At 43.9% G+C, this 19,256-nt stretch overlaps 1 protein-coding gene across 7 annotated transcripts in view; it reads right to left on the reverse strand.

Moving 5' to 3' along the window:
* ACSL6 (acyl-CoA synthetase long chain family member 6) overlaps positions 1–19,256 on the reverse strand; it is a 111,342-nt gene that overhangs the window by 46,422 nt on the left and 45,664 nt on the right. For all 7 annotated transcript variants that reach the window (XM_073355623.2, XM_073355629.2, XM_073355625.2 and 4 more), the window contains one exon: positions 7,966–8,186. In XM_073355623.2, coding sequence (XP_073211724.2) covers positions 7,966–8,186 — 221 coding nt within the window. The remainder of the gene's footprint in view (positions 1–7,965; positions 8,187–19,256) is intronic.

Raw genomic sequence — 19,256 nt, forward strand, 5'->3', positions numbered from 1 at the left:
TAATCATGAACCTGCCTTAAGCTTATATTATAACCTGCATGATGGATTAGCCTCCAAATTACAAGTGCTCTAATATTTTTTGTGGGAAAACATATTGAATTATATTCCGGTGTTAGCCTTGACATGAATATTTGCTTTTGTCTAAAACTGTATAAAAGTCAGACAGGCGGGTTTGTTATGATTTTCCTTAACCCACCAAAAAAATTCCCGCTGTTCTGTTTCTGTAAAAAATAAAAAAGACAAGACAAGCCATAAGGGCTTTATAAAATGAAACACAAAACACAGCCTATGTGATTCACTTTGTAAGCACATTTATTCTTCACTCATAAATGCAGTTCTTTAAGTAAAAACCAAGGAAAACAACAACTGAGCCCCAAGCCTACTGACTAGTTAGGCTACTGGGTTTTTGTGTTTGCCCAGAGATACTAATGCACTTGCACCAGCTTCACCACTGATTTTGCTCTCTAGCCATGCCCCAAGGATTTAGCCCATTCCTTCCCTCCAAGGCTCTAGATCTGATGTGGGGGACTGGCAATTTTTTTTCCAATGTGCGCGCAGGTCCGCGGACCGCCACTTTGAGTAGCACTGCTCTAGATGATTGTATAGCTTTCTTACTCTCTCCTAGTACATGGAACAAGAATCTTTACATGCTCATCATTTAGAGCAGCTGTCGGTTTTATTCACAGATTGAAATTAGAGACTAATGTTTCTAGTCTCAAAAATCATTTAAATAGTTCCTACATTCATGGAAATATTTTAGGCTGATATAGAAGGAACAGACTAGATAACAAAGCCCCTCAAATTGCATTGAATCTCCCTTACACCTCCCACTCTTCACAGAGAAATCTCCTGGTTTTTCATGATAGGGAGCAAATTTCCATTCCATGTCTTTCTTTGCTTTAAACAGAGTTTGATTAAAACTGATTTGACATTTTTTAGTTTTATTATTTTTTTTCCATCCTCTCTTTGGTGGGTTTCAGCCTAGCTTTGCTCTCCTATAAGGATGCTACTTTTAAAAATGAAGAATTGAAGGCTTTCAGGACATAATTTATTTTAAAAAAATAATTCAGTAACATAAATGTTGTGCATTTATATTCCGTCCATCATTCAGAAGGATTTCAGAATGCTTTTTTATGAACTTTACACCAGAATTCACCACGGACATGCAGCTATTTCTATTCAGCAGCTGCTGTATTCCGTCCCAGAATACAGAAACATTAATTCTTGTATAATGATCCAAAACATCTTATCCATTTATAAATTGAGAGGCAATGCGAGTAGGCAAAATGTAATTAATTAATCAGTCTAAAATTTGGTCTGCTCCCTGGAGTTATCATACCATACTCTTGCAAAAGTTGCCATGAGGTTTTTTTTAAAAAATGGTCTGACTCCATTGAACATCTTGGCCTTATTGAATTCAATGCTAGTTTTGTGATTAGCTTCAGTACGGCTAGGATTTCGCCCTTTACCTAGAAGACTTCATTGGCACCAGCACAGTGCCTGCTAATGCAATGGGTTGAGCACTGGTTCTAGGCTGACCACATAGCAAGTGTGAAAAATTGAGAAGGGGTGGGGGTTAATAGGGGACTATATAAGAAAAAGCCCCAAATATCAGGACTGTCCCTATAAAATCAGGGCATCTGGTCACCCTAACTGGCTCAGTACTGACTCAGAAAGAAAAATGACAGCTACTGAATGAGCAACATCCTTACAGAAGACTGCTTTTACTTTGGGAGTTTCCTATCCAAGTACATTAGTCTTAACTTGCACCATCTGGCTGTAGGTACAGTCATATCTTTAAAACCAGCTAGTCTGTATTTTTGGAAACATTGCACCAGTTCTGCACTAATGTATAGATATAACCAATCCACAGGAGCAACTCACAGATCTCTGGTTTGACACAGTGCTCTAAACATCAGCAGTAAAAATTCAGACAACTAGTCAGACTGCTGGGACATACATTTGTTTACAGGGCAATACTGTAAGATGTTTACTTTTTGAATAATTCATAGATTCATATACTTGAAGATCAGAAGGGACCATTATGATGATCTAGTCTGACTCCCACATAGCACAGACCAAAGAACCTCACCCAATGATATCTGCATCACGTCCATAGCTCATGTGTGAGCTATAGGCTATCATTAAGATAAGACAGATCTCTTTCCAAAAGTCTCCAAGTGATGAAGAATCCACCACACTCCTGAGTACATTGGTTTAGTGGTTAATTACTCTCACTGGTAAAATTTTGTGCTATATTTCCAGTCTGAATTATTTTAAGTTCAGCTTCCAGCCATTGGATAGCGTTGAATTCAAGACCAACTCCCACAAGGAGCATTGCTATAGCCAGTGAACACACAAAGTACAAAATAGTAACTCTGACAAAATCAATAAAGCCAGACCAAAGTTTTGAGAGGTTCTAGTTACCTATTCTACACTAATAACTATTCTAGCATCAATGAAGCTTGCAGAAGACAAAACATCTTTTTATTCTTGTACTTGATCTTGGACTTCAAAACAGCATTGATGATAGCTGTGTGACAGAAAATAATCCAGTCTTTCTGGACTAGGTATCTTTGAAAAAAAAAAACGTAATAGAACTAAGTAACTGATTTTAGTGCTGATTAAAACAGCCTAATTGTTTTTTGCGGGAAATTTTAATAATTTTGTTTGTTTTTGGGAAATTTCCCTCATAAAATTTCAGTTTTTTCAATTAACAACCAAAAGTCAAATATTTTTTAGTTTACAGTAAAAATGTTCAGTTAGAAAAACCCAACTTTTCTTTATACAAAAACAAAGTCCCCTTCCTCCCTCCATTTTTACTAATTTTTTCCATGAAAACGTTTCTTTTGGGCAAAAGCTGTTTTTCATTAAAAAAAAAAAAGTTTTGACCAATTCAAATAAATGAACATAAAGGCCTTGATCCTGCAAACACTTACAAATGTGCTTAGCTTTACTACCATGAGCAATGCCACTGAAGTCAGTGGGACTACTCATGATAGTAACATTATATACATGTGTAGGTGGTTGCAGGACCAGGGTCATAGTTTGGACCTATCTGTCAAATTCAGTCCTGGCATAAGAGCACATAGCTCCTACTGACTCCAAATGGAGGTGCACCTGTTACCCCTAAACTGAATTTGATCCCAAAAGTTCAAAGAAATAGTCAAATTCCACCCTCCTGCAAGAAAAGGTACCTCAGCATGCTATCACTGGCCACCTCTGCTTTTGTTTGCTTGGTGGTTTTAACTAGTGTAGTAAAAATTAATAGCCCTAGTAGAATCATTACCTTCCTATGACACCACTCAGAGGAGTTTAAAGTCCCAGAAGAATTTGTGCAATGAAAGTTAGATAATGACTACGTTACATGAATTCTAAAGCCAGAAGGGACCACCAGAGCATCTAGTCTGACCTCCTGTGTGAAAACTGCTTTCAGAACAACGTTGGGACAGCTCCCACAAAATGCATGACACTGCACGATTCTCTTGGAGGTAGTTTATGTTTCCCAAAGACTTTTGAAGAAGGATTGCTATAAATCTGTAGATGGCATAGAGAAAAATATTTCTGGAAGCTCATTTTACAACTAATGAAAAAAAAAAACCAAAAAGGACACCTGCTTGTAGCCAAGAATTCAGAGCTGGAGAGCCGGAGGGATACTGATAATACTGTAAAAAGTGGAGGTTAATGCAGGTTCATCACAGTAGCTCTGCTCTGCAGCGGGAAAGGTGAAGAAACATAGTGGCACTGAAATTTGCCATTCAAACATAGAAGTGATCTCTCCTCTATAAGTGCAATATTGCACCCTTTTAAAAAGGGAACATTAAATTGCACCAAGGGGCAAATGCGGACCCCAGACTTGGTGGGCACCAAGGTCAGTAGATGCAGCAGGGTCAGGAGCAAGTTTTGGGGAGCCCAGGCAGATAGTGTTCATCCACCAGTGTACTGTGGACTCTAGCTTCCTGGCCTGGGAGTTGCCTGCATAGTCGTACATGCAAGGAGAGGTGGTTAGAGAACAATGTGGGAACAGTGAATTTGCTACTATGTGGATCTACTTCATTCCCTCTTTTGGAGAGGCACTGACAAAGATACAGGGCAGCTTGTGGGTTTGGGCTGCACTGGAATCAGTGGAAGTTTTGCCATTGGCTACAATGAGATCAGGAGCTAGGCCTCAGTATGGCTCATGCTTCTGGTTACTCTCAGGATTGACAAATAAATACCATCTCAGGTCCACAGACAGGCCAAGCTCTTGGGAAGATAAAGCGGGTTTCCCATTAAATAATTCATGTCAGAGTATGTTCAGCAAAAGTTTTGGACTCTGGATTTTTTTTTTGTCCTTCCCCATTGCCTTTTGGTCTTTCTAATTGTCTTGTGCCGTTGCCTAACGATAGCCTTTGAGAGAGAAAAGATGGTTATTAGTAGGGGAAGCAAAAGTGGATGGGAATCTGGGAGGCAGTGACCATGAGTTGGTTGAGTTCAGGATCCTGACACAGGAAGAAAGGTAAGCAGCAGGATACGGACCCTGGACTTCAGGAAAGCAGACTTCGACTCCCTCAGGGAATGGATGGGTAGGATCCCCTGGGGGACTAACATGAAGGGGAAAGGAGTCCAGGAGAGCTGGCTGTATTTCAAGGAATCCCTGTTGAGGTTACAGGGACAAACCATCCCGATGTGTCGAAAGAATAGTAAATATGGCAGGCAACCAGCTTGGCTTAACGGTGAAATCCTAGCGGATCTTAAACATAAAAAAGAAGCTTACAAGAAGTGGAAGGTTGGACATATGACCAGGGAAGAGTATAAAAATATTGCTCGGGCATGTAGGAATGAAATCAGGAGGGCCAAATTGCACCTGGAGCTGCAGCTAGCGAGAGATGTTAAGAGTAACAAGAAGGGTTTCTTCAGGTATGTTGGCAACAAGAAGAAAGCCAAGGAAAGTGTGCGCCCCTTAATGAATGAGGGAGGCAACCTAGTGACAGAGGATGTGGAAAAAGCTAATGTACTCAATGCTTTTTTTGCCTCTGTCTTCACTAACAAGGTCAGCTCCCAGACTGCTGAGCTGGGCATCACAACATGGGGAATAGATGGCCAGCCCTCTGTGGAGAAAGAGGTGGTTAGGGACTATTTAGAAAATCTGGACGTGCACAAGTCCATGGGGCCGGATGAGTTGCATCCGAGAGTGCTAAAGGAATTGGTGGCTGTGATTGCAGAGCCATTGGCCATTATCTTTGAAAACTCGTAGCGAACGGGGGAAGTCCCGGATGACTGGAAAAAGGCTAATGTAATGCCAATCTTTAAAAAAGGGAAGAAGGAGAATCCTGGGAACTACAGGCCAGTCAGCCTCACCTCAGTCCCCGGAAAAATCATGGAGCAGGTCCTCAGAGAATCAATCCTGAAGCACTTACATGAGAGGAAAGTGATCAGGAACAGTCAGCATGGATTCACCAAGGGAAGGTCATGCCTGACTAATCTAATTGCCTTCTATGATGAGATTACTCGTTCTGTGGATGAAGGGAAAGCAATGGATGTATTGTTTCTTGACTTTAGCAAAGCTTTTGACACGGTCTCCCACAGTATTCTTGTCAGCAAGTTAAAGAAGTATGGGCTGGATGAATGCACTATAAGGTGGGTAGAAAGTTGGCTAGATTGTCGGGCTCAATGCGTAGTGATCAATGGCTCCATGTCTAGTTGGCAGCCGGTGTCAAGTGGAGTGCCCCAGGGGTCGGTCCTGGGGCCGGTTTTGTTCAATATCTTCATAAATGATCTGGAGGATGGTGTGGATTGCACTCTCAGCAAATTTGCAGATGATACTAAACTGGGAGGAGTGGTAGATACACTGGAGGGCAGGGATAGGATACAGAGGGACCTAGACAAATTGGAGGATTGGGCCAAAACAAATCTGATGAGGTTCAATAAGGATAAGTGCAGCGTCCTGCACTTGGGACGGAAGAACCCAATGCACAGCTACAGACTAGGGACCGAATGGTTAGGCAGCAGTTCTGCGGAAAAGGACTTAGGGGTGACAATGGACGAGAAGCTGGATATGAGTCAGCAGTGTGCCCTTGTTGCCAAGAAGGCCAATGGCATTTTGGGATGTATAAGTAGGGGCATAGTGAGCAGATCGAGGGACGTGATCGTCCCCCTCTATTCGACATTGGTGAGGCCTCATCTGGAGTACTGTGTCCAGTTTTGGGCCCCACACTACAAGAAGGATGTGGTTAAATTGGAAAGAGTCCAGCAGAAGGCAACAAAAATGATTAGGGGACTGGAACACATGACTTATGAGGAGAGACTGAGGGAACTGGGATTGTTTAGTCTGCTGAAGAGAAGAATGAGGGGGGATTTGATAGCTGCTTTCAACTACTTGAGAGGTGGTTCCAAAGAGGATGGCTCTAGACTATTCTCAGTGGTAGAAGAGGACAGGACAAGGAGTAATGGTCTAAAGTTGCAGTGGGGGAGGTTTAGGTTGGATATTAGGAAAAACTTTTTCACTAGGAGGGTGGTGAAACACTGGAATGCGTTACCTAGGGAGGTGGTAGAATCTCCTTCCTTAGAAGTTTTTAAGGTCAGGCTTGACAAAGCCCTGGCTGGGATGATTTAATTGGGGATTGGTCCTGCTTTGAGCAGGGGGTTGGACTAGATGACCTCCTGAGGTCCCTTCCAACCCTGATATTCTATGATTCTATGGTGCTGCATCAGTGATTAAGCTTCCACATGATTCAGATTCCTATTAAAGCCCTCAAGGACTCAGGTGAGGCAAATCAGCTCAACACACAGTGTCTTCAATGAGATCGTGCCTCTCATCTGGCAATTACTAGTGTGGATAACCCTGGATTAATCCTTACAACATCCAGTTTCTCTCTCTTTCAAATCAGTGAGTACATATAAAATAAAAATACAGGGTAGCAGATAGTTTAGATAGGGAATCTCATGGGAATATTATTAGTTTGCTATGTCAATTTCATTACAACTATAACCTTCTTTTTCCAAAGTACTTTCCAAATGCTAATTATTCGCACAACACCTCAGTAAGTTAGGCAGGTTTTATTCACTACATGGTACAAGGGTTTAAACTGAAGCAGAGAGCCCAAGGTCATACAGTGAGACAGAAACATGGCTGGGGAGAGAACCCCAGAGTCCTTGTTCTAATCAGAAGAAAATGCTTCCATGGGAAATGTAAACTTTTGCCCATTTTTTTAAAATATTTAAGGACAGTGAAGTTCTCTTAACGGGGAACCTGCTAGAAGGACAAACCTGTCATTAACCTTTAGATTCATACTATATGTCTCAATTTTGAATACGAGTTCAACTTGAGATGTTTTTCTTGGATGGTTTTGCGCTTCAACAGGGGGCAGTTTCTTTAGACCTCAAGGCTCCTTAAAAGCATCACGATGAATAAATAGCCTCAGGTTTGAATTAAAGCATAATTTTTTGCGGTATCACTGAACATACAGCAGCCACCATTACAGAGTTAGCATTGCACATGGTGGTATGCGAGATTATAATTACCATCTTTGGGAACAGTAAATCTTGGGTTTTAGTGGCTTGTATGTAATTTTTCAGTGCTTCATGGTCAAGCCAGGCTAAAACTGGAGGAATTAAGTAGGGATTAAATTCATGGCTTGGATGTTAGTTTTCCAGGAGTTTAAAAGGAAGGAACAAAGTGGGTCAAATTAATCTGTGGTGTAATAGACTGAACTATTGTCCAGGATGGAACAGTATAGCACCCACAACAAATAGCTAGGGCCTGATTCTCAACAGCCTTGCAGCCATGTACACCCATGCAAAGTGGGCGTAAAACAGTACGCTTCTGATTTAGTAGCACCCTACAACCACTCTGCATGGGTGTGAATTACTGTACAAGGGACCCGGCCGTGGAGACTCAGCCCATGGAATCTAGCCTGCCCAGCCTCTGCATTCATAAGGGTTACTTTTTTATTCGTTGAAGGGTATAAATAATGCTAGCCTTACCGCAACTTCTTCTGTCTGCATCAAGAGGTCACATGGGGGCTTCAAAGCCTTTGGCCGGCTAGCAAACCAGTATGTGATCATAGCTGCAAAGGCACCAATGCCAACTAAGGTGGTAGCTGGCAAGCTGTGGAAAAACTGGCTGAAGCTGTCAAACTCGGGCAGCCGCAGGCTCCTCAAGATTTCCTGTGCTTGCATCTTTTCAAAGATTGAAAGGGCAAATTCTGCAGGATCCAAAGGAAAAAAATGAGTTAATGCCACAGGATTAACAGACATAGTAGACATAGGCCAAAACATTTGCCATACTTCTCAGGGAACGAAGGCAAGGAAAGGCAGTTCTCTCTTTACCTTTTAGAAACATACTGCTATGCTGACCCAGAAACAGCTGTCCACAGAAAAAGAAAAAAGCAAAAAAGGCGCAGCTACAAAAGAATGGCACAGAGCAAAAAGCATAATTAGCATCACAGCAAGAGGAACCATGTATATTTAGACTGTTCTGTGTCTGAAACATGTATTGAAAGCCCCCTGGCTCTGCTTGAAACCAGGCCCTTACAAACAAAGGCAGAGAGACTGAGGCATGGAAGGCAGCTGACTGCTAGAAGAGATGCCTTTAACCTGCATGGATTTTTTCCATTTCAAATATTCTTAGCACTGGTGATAATCACATGATAACTGAAAGTGGCAGTGTACCCTCGGCAAAAGGATGCGTCGCTTCCGTCAGCGAGAGGATCCTTGACTATTCCACACTTCACAGTCATTACAGAGACGCAGAGTTTTGAAAATGACTAAGAATTTAGCAGCAGCTATTTAAAGCTGCAGCTTTTTCTTTTACTTTGTGAGCCAACATCTTTCAGGAAGCCTGTAATTTTTCTCCCACCTCTAACTCAAGGTACTGACTTCTGTGAGCCCCTGATACTGTGCTGTCATATCTCTTAAGTAAAATAGAAATAAAATTAGCAATCTCTCCATTTCTTCTTTCCCAGCCTGTAGGAGAAAAAGCCCGATTAGTTTGTGTGTCGGTTTTCGTATGTATCTGAAGAACAAATTGAAAGGAAGCCAAGTCAAAGCGATGAGTTTTGCATTTAGTTTTGATGTGGTGCATTCTAATCTCTTGTAGGAGAGAGTTCCAGAGTCTAGGTCCAGTTCCTGTGAAAGTTCTTCCTGTGCTCTTGAGCTTTCCCCTGATTGGTCAACAGTTTCATTGTTTGGGTGGAATACAGCTCCTTCATGGGAGGTCCTGGCTGCAGTGGCAGAGGTGATTTCTCAGGTAGCTAGGGCCAATCTAACAGTGAGCTCTGAATATCAAGAGACAGACCTTGAACTGGACTCTGCATGCTTTGGGGAACAAGTGCAAGGAGCAGAGCACCAAAGTTATGTGTTTATGCATCCCATGCTGCTCAGCCAATGACCTATTGTGCTTTGTACCACTGGGAGCTTTTTCGGGCTCTTTGGATTCATTCTGATGTGTAATGAGGTGCAATGATCAAGCCTGAAGGTCAGGAATGTGAACGTAAGAACAGTCATACTGGGTCAGACCAAAGGTCCATCAAGCCCAGTATCCTGTCTTCAGACAGAGGCTGGTGCCAGATGCTTCTGAAGGAATGAACAGAACAGGGCAATTTATCAAGTGATCCATCCCTTGTTGTCCAGTCTCAGCTTCTGGTAGTCAGAGGTTTAAGGAAACCCAGAGCATGAAGTTGCATCCCTGACCATCCTGGCTAATAGCCATTGATAGACCTACCCTCCAAGAACTTGTCAAATTCTTTTTTGAACCCAGTTATAGTTTTGGCCTTCACAACATCCCCTGTGAATGAGTTCCAGAGGCTGACGATGCATTGTTTGAAGAAGAACTTCCTTTTGTTCGTTTTAAACCTGCTGCCTATTAATTTCATTGGTGACTCCTGGTTCTTGTGTTATGTGAAGGGATAAATAACACCTCTCTGTTCTCTTTCTCCACACCATTCAGGATTTTATAGACCTCTCTCATATCCCCCCCCAATCATCTCTTTTCTAAGCTGAATAGTCCCAGTCTTTTTAACCTCTCCTCCTATAGAAGCTGTTCCATACCCTTACATATTTTTTGAATATGTAAAAGCGCCACATATGTTCTAAGTCTGAGGTTTACTTGTTTCCTGCTGGGTGGTGGCGGGGGGGGGGGGGGCAGGGGTTAGCAAACTGTTGAGTATTTGATCTTTATCAGGCCTTTCTTTAACTTATTGCTGGATCTTTACAGCCAAGCCCTCCCACTGTGTCCCTGACCATATTATATGTCAACTTCGGGCTCCTATGAGCATACTGTTTGCAGATGGCAACAGATCAGCCTGCTTGTATGTAAATTTCAAATGGCTAACTACCACCTGGGGCCTGATCCTGCAGCTCTTACACATGTGAGCAGTGCCAGTGAAGTCAGTGGGATTATTCCTGTGAATACAGGCTGCAGAAGCAAGGAGGAGGCTGTCAAAGTGCTGATTCTATGCTACTGGAGGATCTGCTATGCAAGAGGGATCCTCAGCTGGCCACAAGGCCACCTTTAAGTCCACTGTCTTCTTGAGAGTCACAGAAGAACGGGGTTAAGGAGAAGAACCTTAAGAAAGAGCCGTAGACATGTAAATGGTTAGATCATGATAATATACCAGTAGATGGCACTCAAAAATATGCAGCATTTGTGCACTGCAACTGGCTCCTAGGGCTCAGCTTTTAACAGTGGGAGACAGATCAAGTACAGATGCTTTATGCTGCGTAATTGATCACAGTGTTATAGGTTTTAGTGGCACAGGGAACGTGCTGCTGTGTGGACTGGCCAGTACAATTCTAGCAAAGAAGACTGGATCTGACTTCCCTCACTTACTCCAGTTAACTGATTTCGATAAAGTTACTCCTCATTTACACCACTGAGAGGATAATCAGGTCAGAAGGGCATCATTTCATCACTGTGCTAGGATCCCTTGCCTCACAGGGGTTATAGGGCAGGCCTGTGTCCCTCTGAGAAACACGCCCAGTACCGGGAAGCCCAATGGCCACGTGCTATGCTCCCACAGCTATCTCTGCTCTACTTCTGCAGCACTCCCAGCTGCAAGGGGCACTCAGGGGAGGAGCAGAAGAGGGCCAATGAAAGCAGAGGGTGCGAGACATACGCCTGGGGCAGTCTCACAACTTGGCAGTTCTGAACCCCAGTAGGCTCCACAAGGATCAGTGAAGCAGGGGCCTCAACTTAGGGAAGCTCTGAGGACTCCCCTAGTCTGTGCCAAAGGCCGCGCCGTCTGTGTAGTCCCTGAACAGGAGAGGCCCAAGATACCTCCATTGTGTCCTATGCTGGCACCAGTGCAGGCATCTCCCTGCTGCAGAGCGATTAGGATCCTTCCACTGCAGAGGAAGAAGAACCTCCTCGAGAGCAAATGCTCCCTCATTGGCCCAGTCCTGAACCGGGGTAGCCGACATAACTATTCAATTCTCTGTTACCAGAAGGGCTGAATATTTTCCCTGGAGTACAGATGGGGAGGGGAGACCAGAAAGAACGAGAGGAAAAAATCCTTTTCGGTGTAGATCCTCAGCTACTGAAAGGGACACTGTTGAGGTTGTTAGGCATTAACTACCTTGGCAATTGCCCCATGTTGTAGGTCTGGCCTCTAAAGACTCTAGCAATGGAGGTTTTTTTAAAGGGATATATTTCTTCAGCACTAAAAATCAAAGGAAAGAGAGGGGGAAAAGAGACCCTCAACTTATCTGCTTCCTTCTGTAAAGAGATCAGTGCACAAATAGGGAGCCAAAAGAGTTGAAAAGTCATGTGACATGTCACAGTAATAGGAAGGGACACCACGCAGCCCCCAGATCACTCCCTTTCAAATTCAGGAATGGTTTTGTCTTTGGTGATATAAGGAGGAGACTTGCCCTGGCATATTATTGCCGTCCTCAGTGGATCAGTGCAGTGGGGCTCATTCAGACACAAAACAGAGACAAGTCATTGAATTGGGATCTTTCTGAATACATATTCTGTCAGAGGTGTCAAGTGGTACGTGGAGTGATCGCCTTGGGTATAGAGACTATGAAGGCAGGTAGGGTAGGTAGTGAATGGGGAAGAGCTGCTGCATGGCTGCTACTGCTGTCTCAAGGCTGGAATAGCCCCCACGGCTGCTGCTCCCACTCCATTCCACTCCTCAGGAATGTATTTCGGGGAATCCCAGACATATTGGCTCTGGCCTCAGCCCCTCAAAATCCCTAGGTACAGGGAACCCAGAAGGAGCTGTGCCTTATGTGATACAGGGGGTGTCCTGCTTCCTGTCCTGTACAGTTGAAGCACCCTACCAATTCAGCTCAGGTCAGGAGTCTCAGGACCCTATTTGCCAGCAGCTGGAGGGATAGATCTTCAGTGGGTGTAAGTCAATGCATTTCCATTGCCTTCAATGGCGTGATGCCTACTTATACCAGCTGAGGATCCCGCACTGTTTGATGAATCTCCTTGCTTTTTTCTTTTATGTACAAAACTGTGATCATCGGTATAAAGGACATATCCCCCATCCCATAATCAATGGCTTGCTTGTCTCCAGAAATCTGGGCCTGATTCCTCTCCCACAGGGTGACAACCACAAGTAATTCCATCAACGTTAATGGAGCTGCACTGGTGTGAGAGAGATTTGTTTGTGTGTTGAATATACAAGTCACAGCCTGTGTTTTAAATAACTGCTTCATGTTGACTGAGGTAAGCAAGCTCACAAGGCAACCCCCCTTAGCTTTGAAACTATGAGGGGAAAATACCCCAGGCCCAGGTAAATTAGAATCATAGAATATCAGGGTAGGAAGGGACCTCAGGAGCTCATCTAGTCCAACCCCCTGCTCAAAGCAGGGCCAATCCCCAACTAAATCATCCCAGCCAGGCCTTTGTCAAGCCTGACCTTAAAAACTTCAAAGGAAGGAGATTCTACCATCTCCCTATGTAATGCATTCCAGTGTTTCAGCACCCTCCTAGTGAAAAAGTTTTTCCTAATATCCAACCTAAACCTCCCCCACTGCAACTTGAGACCACTACTCCTTGTTCTGTCATCTGCTACCACTGAGAACAGTCTAGAGCCATCCTCTTTGGAACCACCTCTCAAGTAGTTGAAAGCAGCTATCAAATCCCCCCTCATTCTTCTCTTCCGCAGACTAAACAATCCCAGTTCCCTCAGCCTCTCCTCGTAAGTCAAGTGTTCGTCCCCTAATCATTTTTGTTGCCCTTCGCTGGACGCTTTCCAATTTTTCCACATCCTTCTTGTTGTGTGGGGCCCCAAACTGGACACAGTACTCCAGATGAGGCCTCACCAATGTCGAATAGAGGGGAATGATCACGTCCCTTGATCTGCTGGCAATGCCCCGACTTATACAGCCCAAAATGCCATTAGCCTTCTTGGCAACAAGGGCACACTGTTGACTCATATCCAGCTTCTCATCCACTGAAACCGCTAAGTCTTTTTCTGCAGAACTGCTGCCTAGCCACTCGGTCCCTAGTCTGTAGCAGTGAATGGGATTCTTCCGTCCTAAGTGCAGGACTCTGCCCTCGTCCTTGTTGAACCTCATCAGATTTCTTTTGGCCCAATCCTCTAATTTGTCTAGGTCCCTCTGTATCCTATCCCTACCCTCCAGCGTATCTACCACACCTCCCAGTTTAGTGTCATCTACAAACTTGCTGAGGGTGCAGTCCACGCCATCCTCCAGATCATTAATGAAGATATTGAACAAACGGGCCCCAGGACTGACCCTCGGGACACTCCGCTTGATACTGACTGCCAACTAGACATGGAGCCATTGATCACTACCCATTGAGCCTGATGATCTAGCCAGCTTTCTATCCACCTAGTTAGTTGGGAGGGAGATGGTTAATGGTGTCCCTTTAAATTGCCAGAGCACAATTTAAGGCTGCACCAGCGGTTGGGCTTTGAGAGACAAATCTTTTACGGTAAAGGAAGCTGAGCATCCTTTTGTCTCATGCCCTCTGTCCCCTGTTCAGTCTCTGTAGCCGCTGGCTGATTATTGGAAAGGATTCTGTTCCCGTGGGGAGCCCCCAAGTATTTATGCACTAAATGTATGCACTAAAATGCTGTTGCACTAAATGTATGCACTAAAATTAATAGAAAACTATATGGTGTTTCTTCTTCGGAGTCATTGCACGTGATTTATTTAAGGTCAGGCTAATTGTCTCTCAAGTTTTCTGTCACTTCATGCTGAATATGCTCTAGAAAACATATTTAGCTGCTTTTAGTAAGTAATTTTAATAGTACGTGTGCTGAAAGCTACACACATAATAAATAGCTAGACCCTGTCCCAAAGAAAGAGCTTGTAGACTTAGTGTACAGTGAGAGAAAACAAACCAAGCAGGGTGAGGTAGGGAAGACAGGATGACAAACAAATTATATTCAGTGAAATAAACAGTCTTGTCAGCCCAAAGCCCAGCCATTGTCTAGTGTTTTATAGGCATCAGAGCAGACCTGACTTGGAGGAGGACAATGGAGTGAGTGTACAGATTTTTAGGGAGAGCGCCTCCCATGGATAAGGGGTTTGTCAATAATCCCTGCATGTATTTAATAAAAATCTTCCTTCATGAAAAATACTAAAACCAAGTTAGTTTCAGGTCCCAGATTGGGGCCTTTAGGTTCTACTACAATAATTAAACATTCACCCTATGTTTCCGTTTGGAAATATCTTCCTATCTAGGAATGGATCCCTGGCCTCTAGGCACCTTTACAGAGTTCTGATTATTTAACACAGTGTCTAATTACATTATTCTGACAATTTAGATCCATGTTACAAAGCCGCAGGACGTGCTGGATCAGAGTTAACAAAGTGGCACAATAGACTGCGGTTACATCCTAAAGTGTTGATTGTCCCTTTATCTCAAGCAGAATTTCTTCAACACCATATTGGCCATGATTTTAAAATCAATGTGTAAATCAGCAGGTTTTCACTAACCGACCACAAACAGATGGAAGCTCATTGCTAAGCAATTCTTAAGGCGGAGTGAGAGCCTTGCACATCTAGGTTACTTAAATTTTCTGATGCTTACAGAAGAGCAGTCAGTCTTAATAAGGTTATTTGGCCAAGTTTGCAAATTGGTGCCAGAGTAACTAAGAAGGGAATCTGACTTGCTTTCTGATTATACTGTCTGTGGTCTCTCTAATTTGGAAACAACCCTCCCAATAAGTTGGTGAGCAATGCTGGAACCACTTATGCAAGCAAGCACTGGACAACAAACTAGAAAAGGCGTTAAAGGGGTGGGGAAATGGAGCAGAGCTTTGCAACCCACGTGGTGGGGGAGGTCAAGCTTTCTCAGCTGCAGCCGTTGCTTTTAATGTTTGCCAGGCAGAATGTGCTTGTACCTAACATCAGGAACCATTCCTTGAGGGACATCTAAAAGGAGAAAATTAGTGATCAGGTTGAACTTCAGCATTCGGATCACCACCGAGAGCAAGGTGTACTGGGGCACTAGACCTTGTTTTGGGTATTTTAGGGTAGATTCCCAACAATAAGGGCAAGTCTTGACTTGAAGCGAAGGGTGAAGCCTCCCCTAGCACAGGCCAGATGCCTGTATGTTAAGGGATGGGTGGTAGTCCTGGTGTGCTGTACAGAACGGAGAGAGCTTGACTACCTCTTTAGCCATGTCTCAGGAGAGTGGATTATTATTGCACACGATTGCTTTGTAGCCTAGGAACACAGTTTAAGGCCAGAAGGGACCACCAGATCATCCAGTTTGGCCTACCTATCACAGGCCATTAAATTTCTCAAACAGCCCCCTGTTCAGTCCAATGACTTCAGCTGAACTACTGCCCTGGCTCTTTGCTACATGTTAGCATGGTGTAATGTGTGTGAAACATCTAGATTTTGTAAGTTGTTGATTGGTTTTAGAAAACTCAAAGCGGTGTCTTTTACCTTCCAAGAGAGTATGGTGTTTTCATTTAAAATTGGCAGGGGAAAGGTATTTGGCTGGGGTGGAATTTGACCTATATGGAGCTATTTATTCTTGCATATAGTACATTCCCATTATATAAGAACAATGTTAGGAGGTCCATGAAATTGCAAATACAGTAAGCAGAATGTCATTAGTAGCGTCCGCTGATGAATGATACATTATAAAATCTACAGTAATAGGCAAAGTTTCCCCATGACTCCTAGGGGAAATAATTTTCAATTGGGCTCATTCCATCTGCTACAGTAAATACTCCAGGGAAAATCCAAATATTAAAATCAATTTAATGTATTAGGTACATGTATGATTCTTGATTACTGGTGGTTATTCAAGATCCCATGACCCATAACCCCAGCGTCCTGCTAAATTCCCACTTGGGCAATTACTTTCTGCCAACCTGAAAGTTTCCTCTGTAGTTTCATATGGCTAAAATAAGTGCCAAGGTACTTCAGAAAAAAGGTACTTTACATATATTACATTCAAAAAGTAGGTCTGAGAGGAGGACAGACAGTCCCCCTTCACTTCGTGATTGAAACACCTGCATCATGCTAATGAGCGCTTTTAAACAGTTCCTGTATTCCTTCCTCCTCAGAAAGGACTATATTTCAGGGGCAAGTTTAGTGATTCCTGTGTTTGTGAAGTTTGTAAAGATTTTCAAATCCTTTGTGATTAAAGGAGTTATAACTATGTTATTATTATTAATAACTCAGTCTAAAACACATTGCAAAGCATCGTGGAGGATTCCATATTGATGGAAATAACACAAACAAATGGGAAATTAGACCTGCACACTGTGCGTTCCAATACATTAATCAACTCAGCAATCCGAACAAATCAGTGGCAGGATTGCTGGAATCTTTGCATACACTAACTTGCAGATGCAGTAAGTAAAATTTTAGGGAGTGTTGCATAATATTTTCCTGGTTATACTTACATGTTTTCATGGTTTAAAAACCATGATTTGAATGGTTTCAGAGTAGCAGCCGAGATTTTAGGTGTGTAATTTGAAATCACATTTCACTCCCATCCTCACTAATGAGGATAAAGAACTTCTCAGTTTCTCATTTCTCATATTCAGAATCTATAGTTTCTAGAGTAACTCAGTCAGTGACCCCTATTTCTGATTACATATGATTTTAGTATTATTGTGCTGCAGATCTTATCTGGCTTGGCTCTTGCAACAGTTAATCTTGCATCTAAAAGTGGCTTGGCAATGACCCTGTCCTTAACTATGTTTGGGTAAGCGGCCTTGCTTTTGGAACATAGCCCACACTTACAATGTCAAAATAACTCAGACAGCAGCAGCATCTGGACATAGGGGAAAGGCACTGGTTGCTCTGGGCTGACCACAGCGAGAAGAATTTTGTAATGGGGGGTGTGTGTGTGTGTCTCTGTGGAAGATCTTCCACTTTTGCTCATACAACCAGGACAATCTCGAATCTCTTTTGTGTCCTTGTCCTTGTGAAAGGCACCATGCTCTCTCAACAAGATCAAACTGATGCTGTTCGAATCACTCCTCTGTGATTCCATTTTGTCCCCTTCCATTACCTGCAATTGATGCACTTTTACGGAACAAATTCCTGTCACATAAACCACTGACAGACAATAAGTTCCCTCTAGGCTGCGCGGCCATGCAGCTGCCTATTAAGCCCCGCGCAGGGGTTCAGGGCTGCGGCGGGAAGAGGCGTCCCTCCCCGCTGGCCCCAGAGCAGACCTGTCCCACACTTGCCACTGTCGGGGGAGAGGAGCCCCTCCCTTGGCCCAGCTCAATTCCACTGGAACTGCCGCGGAGGAGAGGCACCTCTCCCCCAGCTGCTACAGTGAGAGAGGGGGCTGGGGGGGTGGGGGATGGAGTCCTTTCTCCATGCCGCAGCCCTGGGACAGCCTGCACCCCCAAACCCCTCATCCCTGACCCCACCCCAGAGCCTGCCCCACCCTGCACCCCAACCCTCTGCCCCAGCCCTGAGTCCCCTCCTGCACCCCAAGCCCCTCATTCCCGGCCCCACCCCAGATCCTTCACCCCTAGCTGGAGCCCTCACCTCCTGCACCCGATCCTCTGCCCCAGCCCTGAGCTCCCTCCCACACTCCGAACCCCTCAGCCCCACCCCCACCGCATGACTTATGTGCGCCAATACGAGGGTGATGTGTCACACGTACCTCCATATTGGTGCACATAACAAAATTCATTCCACACATGGACATAAAAAATTAGAGGGATCACTGCCTATTGTAAATGAAAGTTTTCTGGTGTGCCTACTGCAATAAATACCTCACTGGCATTCAAAAGTGCTGGTGAACGCTGTCTACCTTGCCTTCCCTCTTCAGGTATGCAACTCTACTGATATGAAAACTTTGATGTTACAATTTATTTTATATTGAAGTTGAAGCTTCAAAGTTTTCACTTGATTTCTAAATTATTCTTATGCGGGAGAGATAAGGCAGGAGAAAGGAAGGGGGAGAGGGTAAAAATATGTGCAAGTGAGAAGAGAAGGGAAATGGACCAAAGAAAAGGCTAGTTAACTATCAGGAGGGAATGAATATAGATCAGATGTCCTGAGGTGGCCAGAACTGAGCATAATGTCTCAAGTCTCTAGAGCATGTGCTGGTTTAGGGTGAAGATGCCTTCTGCAGTAGCGTACATTTACTCTCCATCTATAGATGTATCGGTGGCTTGAATTACCTGCCAGGCTCTGGTAATAACTAATACTCACTTTGATTATTCTAAAATTCCAAATGTTCCGTACTTGAACTCAGTACATGAAAGAGCTGTTGAATAGGCCAGGGAGATCAACTCTTTTATAGTTCTTATAAGGGACAATAATCCATTCGTGTAACTGAAAATATTCACCCTTTTCACTTGTAGTAAGAAAACCTTTGCTTAATCCTCAACCATTCTATGCAGCTAACTGTATAAAAGATGCCCTATTACCATCTTTAATAGATCAATTATGGCTAAAAAATTCCAATGAGCATATCTTAAAGCAGCACCACATGAAAGCAAAACTATATCAATGAGCCAACATTATTCTGACAATCACTCAAATATGCTTCTCATTTTTTAATCTCTAATTCAGTGGTTCCCAAACTTGTTCCGCCTGTTGTGCGGGGAAAGCCCGTGGCGGGCCGGGCCGGTTCGCTTACCTGCCGTGTCTGCGGGTTCAGCCGATCACGGCTCCCAGTGGCTGCGGTTTGCCTGGAGCAGCCAACCGGAGCAGCCTGCGCCGCTTCCAGCAGCTCCCATTGGCCTGGAGCAGCGAACTGCGGCCACTGGGAGCCACGATCGGCCGAACCTGTGGACGCGGCAGGTAAGCGAACCAGCCTGGCCCGCCACAGGCTTTCCCTGCACAAGTGGCGGAAGAAG

Source organism: Lepidochelys kempii, chromosome 8, assembly GCF_965140285.1.
Source record: "Lepidochelys kempii isolate rLepKem1 chromosome 8, rLepKem1.hap1, whole genome shotgun sequence".
In the NCBI taxonomy this organism is placed as follows: Eukaryota; Metazoa; Chordata; order Testudines; family Cheloniidae; genus Lepidochelys; species Lepidochelys kempii.